The 11,497-nt window shown below is 36.2% G+C and overlaps 2 protein-coding genes across 4 annotated transcripts; both read right to left on the bottom strand.

Annotated features, from left to right (window-relative positions):
• Positions 1–2,360: 2,360 nt before the first annotated feature.
• On the bottom strand, positions 2,361–7,056 carry gid4 (GID complex subunit 4 homolog). The gene is made up of 6 exons (XM_041996350.1): positions 6,645–7,056; positions 6,157–6,216; positions 5,405–5,512; positions 5,098–5,199; positions 4,881–5,011; positions 2,361–4,758 (listed from the first exon to the last, which is right to left on the bottom strand). The coding sequence occupies exons 1-6, from the start codon at positions 6,867–6,869 to the stop codon at positions 4,695–4,697; spliced, it is 690 nt and encodes a 229-aa protein (XP_041852284.1). The 5' UTR covers positions 6,870–7,056; the 3' UTR covers positions 2,361–4,694.
• Positions 7,057–7,415: 359 nt separating this feature from the next.
• drc3 (dynein regulatory complex subunit 3) lies at positions 7,416–11,438 on the bottom strand. Of its 3 annotated transcripts, none has more exons than XM_041996161.1 (13): positions 11,359–11,438; positions 11,029–11,220; positions 10,829–10,945; positions 10,551–10,717; positions 10,262–10,408; positions 9,967–10,086; positions 9,776–9,888; positions 9,496–9,670; positions 8,842–8,973; positions 8,613–8,683; positions 8,156–8,279; positions 7,709–7,840; positions 7,416–7,587 (listed from the first exon to the last, which is right to left on the bottom strand). In XM_041996161.1, exons 2-13 carry the CDS (start codon positions 11,177–11,179, stop codon positions 7,489–7,491), a joined length of 1,548 nt encoding a protein of 515 aa, XP_041852095.1. In that variant the 5' UTR covers positions 11,180–11,220; positions 11,359–11,438; the 3' UTR covers positions 7,416–7,488. The 3 variants fall into 3 exon arrangements, with proteins under 3 accessions (XP_041852095.1, XP_041852100.1, XP_041852107.1); XM_041996166.1 differs by having other exon boundaries at positions 9,529–9,670; XM_041996173.1 differs by having other exon boundaries at positions 9,967–10,038.
• Positions 11,439–11,497: the final 59 nt, after the last annotated feature.

Below are 11,497 nucleotides of genomic sequence, written 5' to 3'. Positions count from 1 at the left end.
TAACACAAAGCTGGACTCTTGTGTTTATTATCTACAGCTAAAAAGCAATGTTGCTGCAAAACCTAGACCAAACATATGATTAGAAGTGAAAAGGAGTTTGGTTTTTGTGGACTACTACTGACATCTAGTGAATGAAATGAAAATTCAATGTAAATACTTTATTAATCCCAGGGGGAAATTGCAGTGTTGTAGTTGTTTTTTTTTTTTATAAAAACTAACAATTAGAAGAAGAAAAAAGTCAAATATTTTTGGAAATAAATACAAATCAACGAAATCTAAAGGCGTACTATTTTAATAAGTCTCCAAAGTTTCAGGGTAGCAGCCAACTAACACAACGCTATCAAGAAGTGTGAGAAAAAAGATGGCACCCTTTTCATTCATCCATTCATTGTTTACACCACTCATTCCAATCGCAGCAATTAGCAGGTGAGAGGCAGGACACACCCTGGCCAGGTCGTCTATCGCCAGGCCCCCATTTGATTCATATCTTCAAATCTTTGTTTAAACTATTGGGGGTGTAAATGGGTTTTAAAGTCATGACACCATATAAATGGTGATGTTTAGTCGTCACCAGACTGATGGAAGTCTGGAATGGATGGAAGACTGATGGGTATGCATGTTAAAAAAAAGCTTAAGATAAGTTATAGGAGAAGGGTGAAGTGTGGTGCACATTATGGACAGAAAAAAGCACTAAAGACATAATCTGCAGTGGTGTTTTGAAGCAACAGTGCTCCATTGATGAAGAGCAGATAAACCAATAAGTAAAAACTAATATTGATCAAAACTTCTCTAAAAAAACCATTACGTTCTTAAGACATAACATATAAACAGAGAAAACCAAAGAACTGTTTAGTAGAACAGGTTGTATGTAATTAATGGCCTAAAAAAACTTAACCAAATATTAGTGAAAGGTGCCATATTGTTACTTTATTACATGAAAGGCTTTATTTTTGTCAGAGCTCAACAACTGGACATTTTTGGAAAAAAAAAAGCACAGGATTATTTCATTTACATAATTTTTTTTTAAATATTTTGATACTGAAAGAAGAGTTTGAATCAACTTTAAAGAATATAACAGAGAAAATGGAAAAGAACACACACACACACACATATAAATAGTTGTCTTTATTCTCCCTCACACATTATTCTCATAGCAGAATTATAATACATCTTCAAATTAGAATTACTTGCTCAAAACTTTAAATGATACACTCCTAAATAAACATCTGCCTCTTACATTGCACTTTCCTCTTTTGTTAAAAGGATTTTCTTTCTTTAAAGGTCCCATATTATGCAAAATTCACTTTTTAATGGTTTTGGAACAGTCATACTGGTCCCCCCGCATGTGTAGGAGACCCGTAAGTGTGAAACTCTTTCAGGCGCTCTCTCTCCCCCCTGCTCCACCTCTAGGGAAGTAAGCTCTGAATTGAGCGAGTTTGAAAGCGTGTACGTTATGACGTCATAAGGGACAATAACCACTCCCCACAGAGCGACGGACCCGCTTACCGGCTCTCAAAGCCCGCCCTCTAAAAATCACCTAGCGCCCAGTGTTTATCCTTTTCGGCAACCCTCGTTAGCGGACATGGCTAAGCGACAGAAGCACTGTTCTGTTTGTGGCTGCATAAATGAACACGAAAACGTTTTTTTACTTCCATCCACTGAACCCACGAGGACTGAGTGGATTAATTTTATTTTTGGAGGAAATGTACCCGGAAAACTTCCAAAGGTTTTGCATGTCTGTGGCCAGCATTTCAAAGAGGACTGTTTCCACAACATGGGGGCATGGAAAGCAGGCTTCGCCAACCGTTTGAAGCTGAAGCCAGGTTCAATACCAACTGTCCGTGACACAGCTGGCAGGTAAGAGCTGGCAGTTATTTTATCGTTTCGGCCTTATTAGTCTGATAGCTTGAAAATATATTAGCACTGTTGTAAATGTAGCCAAGTCACTGTTTCTACTGTTTGTATCCGGTGCCATTGTGCATCAGATTGATGAGCGTAGCTAGCTGTGTTCTCCGTGCGTCACGGTTTGGGTCGGTAATGGGGGCTTCAGGAATGGGTTCCGGTGTTCCGGCGTTTGTTTATCCTTCACTACGCTGTAATCAGCGTCTAGTTACCGCTAAGGCCTAACCTGTCAATCACCTCATGACGGGCGATGCGATGGGCGGAGCCAACAGCTGAGCTGCTCCACCAGGGTTCCGCCCACCATAAACGGCACATTTCTGAAGCTGCTAAAAAGAGGGAGGTGAGGAGAAGCCGCTGCACTCAAACTGAGGGTCGATTTGTCCATACCATGGCGGAAATATTTCATTTAGATATTAATGAATGGTCTCAGATTGGGAATAAAGTGTATAATATGGGACCTTTAAAAAACAAAGAAAAAAAGGGGGAAGTAGATAATTTCAAAACCTTTAACATAGTTATTCATTTGCTTGAGTTAAAAACAGGAAAAAACAACAGAAACTCGTGCTAACATTTCCCACATCTATCCATCAAATCCAGATTTCACACTGCCAGGGGCGGGTCTAGAAACTTCCTGATGAGGGGACAGGCAGGGGCACAGATCGGGAAACAGACGGCATATTCAAATCTGGATTGTAGAGAATAATTAACTGTTTATTACAACTAAATTGGTCATTTCATGTAAATTAACTTTGTAAAAGCAAACACCCAAAAGTAATTCTTCATTAACTATGTTTTAATTTAGGATTATCCTGCTCTGTATCACTATTTCAGAAAGACTTAAGATACTTTACTGATGATAGAAAAGCATTTCTGAGCCCAATCAGGTGTTTTACCAGTTTATTGTTTCTTGGCCAAATTACTTCAGCACAGTCATTACATCAATTAATGGAATTACAACATTCTCATAAAATGTTACCAGTCTGGACAAAAATTATTGCCCATGTAGACAAATGGCAAGATAAACCTGTAGAAAAGCTGCATTATGATCAAGAATTTAGTGATACTGATGTAGAAATAACAGATCAAATTCTTGATCAAATGCATGTTTACAGATGCATCTTGTCAACATGTTCTTATAGATCATGATTACCATAAGCATTTATTTTTAACTTAAGCTTCTTGATGTTACCTAGTCCAGCACTCCTTACCATGCCATGTTTTATAGCTGCAGAGGTCACTGAAGAGCTATTCAAACATGATTTACTCAAACCAAACTTTTTTTTTTAACATACTTTTCTTTTACTGAGAACCATTTCTTGTCTCTGCTATGTTGTATACAACTGACAACAGATGCATACAAGTTTGTGCCTGCGCAAATATGTTCATGTCACGCGGAAGGGGTGTATATTCAGCGAGTACATTACATGCTATCTTTACTTGCATTTGGACATTTAAGATTTACCCTGCTAAGAGTCAGTTAACAATAGATCATAGTTAGAATTTGACTGCTTATACTGGAGTGGCCTGTGCCCCCACATACCCCCCACCATGCCAACCCCTTTAGCCCCACAGGTGCTGGAAGTCTATAATCAATGGAAAACAAGGGGAAACCAAATGCACTTTCTAACAAATAACTTTTACATCAACCCTGTTCAGAAAAACCTTTAAGAATCCAAACAAGATGATGAAAAAAACAAATATTAATTAAAAATATCAGCACAATTGTTTGTCTTAAATAAATGTCATTTAAAATTGCAAGGCAACAGGTTTTTCTTATGAATGAAAAAGCATAATATATATATATATATATATATATATTTATATATATATTCTCAAAAAGATACTGTATGAAGGTTATTACATTCAAAACACTGTTTTTGTGTTCCATACAAACTTTCAACACCCAGAACCCTCAACTACTGGTCTATAATAATTAAAAAAACAACCTCTGAAACAAATTAAGACCTTTTGTTTCTAACTTAAAAGCAGAATTTGCGATTTAATAAACATTTTGCAGGTATGACAAATTCTTTCTGGTAATTATCTTTGGCTTGTAATAAAAATATTGATGAGGCCATTTCCAACATTGAGGATTTCTGCTTTAGCTGCAGCTGCAGTGTCAGTTACCTGCTCTCAAAGTCAAATCCCGTTGGAGGGTTTTAGTAACTAATTGCACATTGTTTTAAAATAAGAAAAATACACACCATCCGTGATCAGCTAACCATACATGTCTCATAGATCTTGTACGAAAAGTAAACTCTTTCTCTCCCTTTCTTCCACTGCATTCTTTTGGCAATAAACCTACAAGTAATCACTACAAGGAATCAAACCAATCTTGCAAAGATAATTTATATTTAACATAAGACAAATATATTCATCTTTTACTGAACAAAATTTCTTTCATAATTGTCACTCATTTCCTTGCAACTCTTTACTGAAAGGCATGAATCTATGTTGATGTCCAATTACATGGATACAGATTCTGAGAGTGCAAGGTCGTCAGATAGCAAAAAATTGAAATAAAAACAGGCCGAAAAAGGACAAATTAAAATTTCAAACTTAAGCTCTGCAGCAAAACTGTACATATCTCACTGATCTCCGTCTTCCTCCCTCTTTATCTGCGCTTTCTTTCTGTCAGTTCATTACAAGACAATTTGACCACTTAATCTCCCCCAGTGAGGAAAAGAGGTCGCCTCCAATGTTCTGGCATTAAAGGGCTCTCCACTGTTCCTGCCTCAAGTACGCACAGAGCAGCATGAACTGTCCCCAACTTTAGACAGCGTTCCTTTATGTCACCGAAATTCATAGATGGGCATACTGTGCTCCCGAATATGGTTCAGGCTTAGAGACTGGTACCTGCAGAGTTAGGTAATGGAGAATATAGCATGCGTATAAAATATGTTTACAAATGCACCAAAAAAATTAAATAAATAAATAAATAAATCTCTGTGACATTTGGCATGGACATTGGTAATTACCACTCTGAGCTCCTGTGATAATAGTATCCCTCAATAGTGGCTGTAGACTTCTGAAAACAAATGTAGTAGAAGCCTGCGAAGGACGCACCACTTATGTCTTTAATGGTGTGGTCTGGAACTAGAAACTGCTCCTGAAAGCATAACAAGAGCTTAAGTTAGAGCATGATCATTACATTAAGGAAAAAATAGAACTGCTATAGTTTAATAATATACCAACCTTCCACCTCATGAAGATATAATCACTGTTTTCCAGCGCATTGTAATCAAAATCATCAGAGTTAAAGTTTTTGGCGTATTTATAAAAAGCCTGGAACTTTCCCTAGTAAAACAACAGAAAAAATATTATTATTATTAATAATAATAATAATAATAAAACCAGCATGACAAATATAATTTTCTTTAAGTGATGAGTTATTGCAGTTTTCCATATTATAATAAATTTAAAAAAGAAATGACTGCACTTAAAGTGATTATAAAAAAAACATTAAATAAACAATTGTTTTTATTTAAATGGCAGGACATACCCAGTGTTTTCTGTCCACATCCTCATCTGCATCCCACTTCCTAGTTAAAAAAGGCCTTTTGCGGCTGATGATTTCACCAGCAAAGAATGTTGTAAGAGTTGGATACTCCTAACACACAGAGAGTAAAAAAATGATAAAGGAAAGATAAAGTGGTTTCCATAAGAGTATCAGTACTGCATAAATCCATATCTGTGCAATGAAGAGTACTTGAACTCCCAGATTTCCTATGACACAGATTGTGCAGTGAGCTGAGTAAGTCGATGCAACTCTTTTAAGAAAAAAATATCATAATCTGTGGTTATCAGGAATTTTTTTTTTTTACAGTACTGCACTGTTCGTCCTTTAAAATATAGTTTGCATTTAGATTAACCTTCCATCTTTGAGCTTTCTCCATCAAGCACTTATGTGCATACATTTGAATAAAAGACACCGTATGAGAGACTACCTGATATTATTCATCACCTTTTTAGATTAAATGACTCACTAGTTACAGATATACACAACCTGACTGCTCGGCTTTCACTCCACTCTGTCATAGTCAAAATTTACTTCAAGACCTGCTGACCTTTTTCCTTCCACATGTTACATAATGTAATGGGTATACAGTTGACACACTTTCGCCTGGTGTGGAGGCCATACACAAGGACCTCAAACTTACAGAACATTTTCTAGATTCAGCTTGCATAAAACAAGTGGAAACCGGTTAGTCCTAAAAGTTTAAGTATAAAAGTCAGCTTATTTGCAAGATTTACCTCAGTCAGGCCTTTGATCTTCAGGTATCCACACAAATATGAGTCCTCCACAGTCACATGCTGTCCAAGACAAACAGGTTATGGAACACTTCGCTTTGTATCCCAAGCTTAAATTTAAATGCAGATACTTCCATCCTTTACGTTGACTAACAAAAACTAAAACGGTACCACGAGAGGTTTAGATAAAGTCTCTAAAAGCTCTAAAAGTTTAGGTTGTTTGATGTTCAAAATCCCCTAATTAGATCATTTTGTGCTGCAAACTACAGGTGACGAAAACGGTTCTGATATTTAATCTAAATACAATAAACAATGTCATGTCAATTTAGCACTGTCTTATGGGGGAAAACTGAGGTGGCTAGTATTTGGTCATTAGCTTAAGTGTAGCTCTTGTAGCAACATAGGCTACATATAGACCGACTTTTCACACAATTAGAATATTAACAACAGTAAACAACATAATAGGAGTTTTGCCTACCATAACAACGTACCTGCAAAACAACCTCGACGTCGTAGGAATTGCCTTTGCTCCTCTGGTAACCGCGAAACTGTGACCCGCTATACAACAGGGAAGTGGCTACACCCGGCTGGTGGGTGTTTATCGGTGCAGGGGGGACAAGACAGGCCGAGGATGGGCAGGCCGAGCCGGTTGTACAGCAACACTCTGCTCGGACAGGCATGATGAGCGCTAGAGAGTCACCGTCAGCAACCGTCATTAACTTTGAGACCGGGCAGACCACTGCGATTAAAAGAAAAGGTACTGACAGAGGAGGATGGACCAACTTGGAAAATGAAGAAAGCCCAAGGCCCCAAAAGTTTGCTCTAATTGATAAACCTGTACACTGTCGTCTGACGAGCAACACACAGCGAGACAGTATTTGAGATTCCAGCTTCCTTGAATTTTATTGGCTTAAAACTGGGTCCTGTACGCTGATTGGATAGTGTACCGAAGTGCATTTTGGAAGTTGTAGTTTATTGTTTTGTTTTTTTTTCTGAACGAGAGGGAGCCGGGGAACTGGAATAAATAAATGAACAAATAAATAAACAAATAAATAAATAACCAACTAAATAAATAAATAAATAAATAAGTCAATACAATGCTATCTTATGCTATAGGCTCTTGGATATCTATCTATCTATCTATCTATCTATCTATCTATCTATCTATCTATCTATCTATCTATCTATCTATCTATTTCGACTATTTTTTTTATTTTTTTATTCAATACACAGAGAAAGAAACTGATGGAAAACTGTAATGATATTTATTTAATTTCATGTGACACAAATATAAATAGTAAAATATCTATTATTTTACTTGAACAGATATTTGTTTCACTGATAATGCTTCTCCAGCTGCTTCCTCAAATGGTCTGCGTATCTGTAAATATCTGAGACATGCATGTGGTTCCACTGAAGTGCCTCTTCACGAATCTGTGGTAATCCATAAAGAGAAGAAATTCAAATAACCAGACTGAGTGGGTGAATACACATTTGTCATGTGTACTTCAATATAAACTTAGGTATTTTGTGCCAGTGATTCTGATTTTCTTACCCCTCTAATGAGAGCCACTCTCCAGGCATTAACACGTGTAACCAACTGATTCTCTCGGTCATTGATAATCTTCAGGTGGTTATCATGACCTGTGGCCAACGCATCCATCACTGTGTTTTTGTCTGTAAACAGCTACAAATAAAAACAAAATGATTAAATCTGATGTAATAGCCTGTTGGCTTCATGCTCAATTATATCTGAGGTAGAAAAGTAGAAAATTAATAAAGGTTCTTACAAATATTTATTTCTTTAAATATGTGCTTTAATATCATCCTGAGTTTCTTATAAAAGAAATGTCACTTTGATTGACTTGTTAAAAGACACTGTAAAAAGAAATCTGCCTTGCCTTGGTTTGGACGAAGCAGAGCAGGTTGCACAAAAGCATTAGTAAAAATATTGAAAGCCCACAGTGTATAGATAATTTGGTCTCAAAGGGGCAGCACTGACCATCATCACATCCTCTGGCATCTCCTCTTCTTGGTTTTCCTTGGCTACTTTTTCCAGAGTTGCAACAGCAATTTCTCGCACCTTCTGAAAATAATCATCCTCCAGATCTCGACACTGAGCAAATGTATGATTGGGTCAAAGAAGTCATCCACAGAGGACATAATGGTACTGACAAAGCAAAACGGGCAACCTGCTGGTTTGAATATTTACACGTTATTCCATTCAGATTTGACTGGGACAAAGCAAAGAATTACAAATCTAGGGCTGTTATAAAGGAACAATTATTTTTTTTTTATCTTCTTTTGTCACAATTGTCTAATTAGTTAAGCTAGTTTTGTAACAGAATACACTAATAAATATATTAACTATAGCATGTGTTGAAATTAGCAACAAATCAGTGTTACTGGAGATTATTCAAAGCTGTTATGCTGACACAACAAGAAAAACAAAAGGATATATTCCCAGTGCAGTTTCACTGAAGTTGCCCACCATGTCTGTGACGGTAGCATCAAGCTTTTTAATTTCCTCCTAAAATGAACAGAAAGCATCATTGAGCGTAAATATGAAACTAAAGCAAGTAAAATAAACTATTCAATCTACAGCTATAGAATCTAGAAATCCTAAAAGCTGCTCAATTATACATAAATTTTTCTTAGTGTACTTTTTGTTGGATAAGGCACGTTTACCTCAAGTTTATTGTCCAGCTCAAATTCCAGCGTCAAGAGGCTATTACAGAACTGGGTGATTTCGTCATTGCAGTGGTTGATCTTGAGCTTAAGTGTGTCTGGGTCTGCTAACAGCTCCAACTCTTCTGTTCTCTAGAAAGGTGAAAACACAGGAGATTAGTTGTCATCTATTAAATTATTTTAGTTACAGTATTTATGTTAACAAAACAAAGCAAACAGGCCCTTTTTGAAAAATATCTATTAGAGCTGGGCAATATATCGAGATTTTCAAATCTATCGAGACTTTATAGAAGGAGGGAATATCGTTTGTATCGAGATGGCTTGTTTTGAGTTAAACGCATCTTTTCTTTTGCATTTTGCACAGCTGTATTTTTGTTATGGTTATTGAAAAGTATTTTTCATTTATTTTGTTTCAGGAAAATTTAATTTAATATAAAGTTACTTTAATTTCAGTCAGCTGTTTTAATGCACATATGCTGCTCATCCTTAATAAAAGTGTATTTAGCACCGAAGGTTGTAAATTAGAACAGTCTCTTTGGTTACTTGACAAAACAATACATATATATTGAGATATATATTGTATATCGTAAAAAATATTGAGATATAAGATTTGGTTCATATCGCCCAGCCCTAATATTTATCCTCTCCACTTGCCTCATTATGCTGCGAATCAAAATTTTCCAGCACCTGTAATGCTTTATTTTTGTAATGTGTCTCAGCCTCATTCTGATTACTGAAGAAAGAGTTCAGTTCTGTTTCTCTGCGTGTGTGCTCAGCCAAACCTATGTTGAACAATTGTGTGCACAGCTCCATCAATTGGTCCTCAAATGTAAGTGCAGAGTCAAAGAATTTAAGGAATGATTTGCTCAAGTTGTGCAGTTTGTTTAGAAAAATACATCAATGTGAATTAGAAAACTATGATAACAAAGGATATGTTTGAAGCAGAGGAGCCACTCCTGGAGTGCAGCGTAATATCTCTGCCTCTGGATCATCTTTAAACATGCTGTTAAACAGACATGAGCCGTTAAGAAACTCCACATAGGCATCCTGTAAAAGAGAAAAAAAACTTTAGTGTGACATCATGTGGTATGTACACTTCAGCAACAAACATAAACTTTATCACACCTTGTGTAACTTTAGCTCAGCTTCTTGGCTTCGATGAGCCTCGTCAGCTTCTTGCTTCTGCTGTTCTTCAAGCTTACTTTTCTCAAGAGTATATTGATTTTTGATGAATGCTTCTTCTCTCTAACGATTTGTAAACATACATGGTTTAGTTACCTTTTTTAGTATCAAAATGGTTCAACAAACATGAATGGCTTTTAATTAAATGATTACAATATGCTACTTCCACAGAAAGATGAGTATAAAAGTTACAAGACTACACTAATTTGCAGCTTGGATTTGTGTGGACTATACTTACTATCTCCTGGTCAATTAATATGTCGTCCAACCATATCAAGTTTGGAAAATAGGCAGCAATGAACAATGTGTAATTTTCCTCCTTGGTGACAGGATTTCCAATCATGTAGATTCTGAGCAACTTCTTAAACCTCTTCAGATAATGCACCTTTGAATTGTATCAGATTTGCATTATTTTATACTAACATTCTGCATTACTATATTCTTAAACTACAGTACACATTGGTTAAATAATGCTTGCAATACAGATACACAGTTTATATAATTTTTATATAAGAAAAAATCCTAACATTGTCCAACTGACTGATGAAGTTGTTTGCAATGAAGAAAAGACTGAGGTTCTCAAGTGTATCCATGTTCTCAATAAGAGAGATTCTGTTGTTCGACAAATTCAACAATTCAAGTTTCCGCAGGGAGTCCAGACCCTCAATTTTCTTGATTCTGTTGAATGACAAATCTAAAAAACATGTTAAAATGACAGTTATTACCACATCTTACATGATATGATCTACAGCACAGACAGAATGTTGACAAGAAACCCTGATTAGAATGCAAAAGTTCATCTTACTTAGGCACTTCAAATTTATCAGAGAGTCCAGGCCTTGAATCTCTTTTATTAGGTTGTTCTTCAGATCAAGCTTGACCAGAGATGTGAAATCATTTAAGAGGTCAATCTTCAGGATGTCTGTAAACACATTACCTCTCACTTATCTAAAATTTATATTCATGCATGATCTTATTAATAGCACATTTTAAAGGTTCTCTCACATTTGAAATCAAGATGTAAATCCAGGACTTCACTGTAGTGGATTTTTTCTGTCTTTGGAAAACTCAGAGCGTATTCTTCCTTGACCTGATTCTCTATGCTTACAGCATTCTGCAGGAGCTCTTCATTAATGCAAGTAGGTGGCATATCCATGTTGCTGATGGTGTTTAAGGTGCACTGGTCTACAATTCACTCTGTTCAAATCAGCAAGATAGGACATATTGATTCATTCAGTTAAAATGGAAAATCAATACATCTAAAGGTAAGCATTAGTTAACATTATCCTTAACTGAATAATGCGAAAGTCTCAAGTAGCTAACGTTATTACTTACCAATGGCAATAGGAATGTCTAATTATTATTTTTGCCAACGTCAAAGAGTCCTTTTACCCTTGTACCCTCGGCTATCCACATAAAACGAAAAGTAACGTCGTTCTTGTTTACACGCAGTTACATAGCAACAGGTTAACTT

Source organism: Melanotaenia boesemani, chromosome 2, assembly GCF_017639745.1.
Source record: "Melanotaenia boesemani isolate fMelBoe1 chromosome 2, fMelBoe1.pri, whole genome shotgun sequence".
Classification (NCBI taxonomy): Eukaryota; Metazoa; Chordata; class Actinopteri; order Atheriniformes; family Melanotaeniidae; genus Melanotaenia; species Melanotaenia boesemani.
The sequence above is the reverse complement of the archived record's forward strand: the minus strand, read 5'-3'. Positions and strand labels throughout refer to the sequence as shown.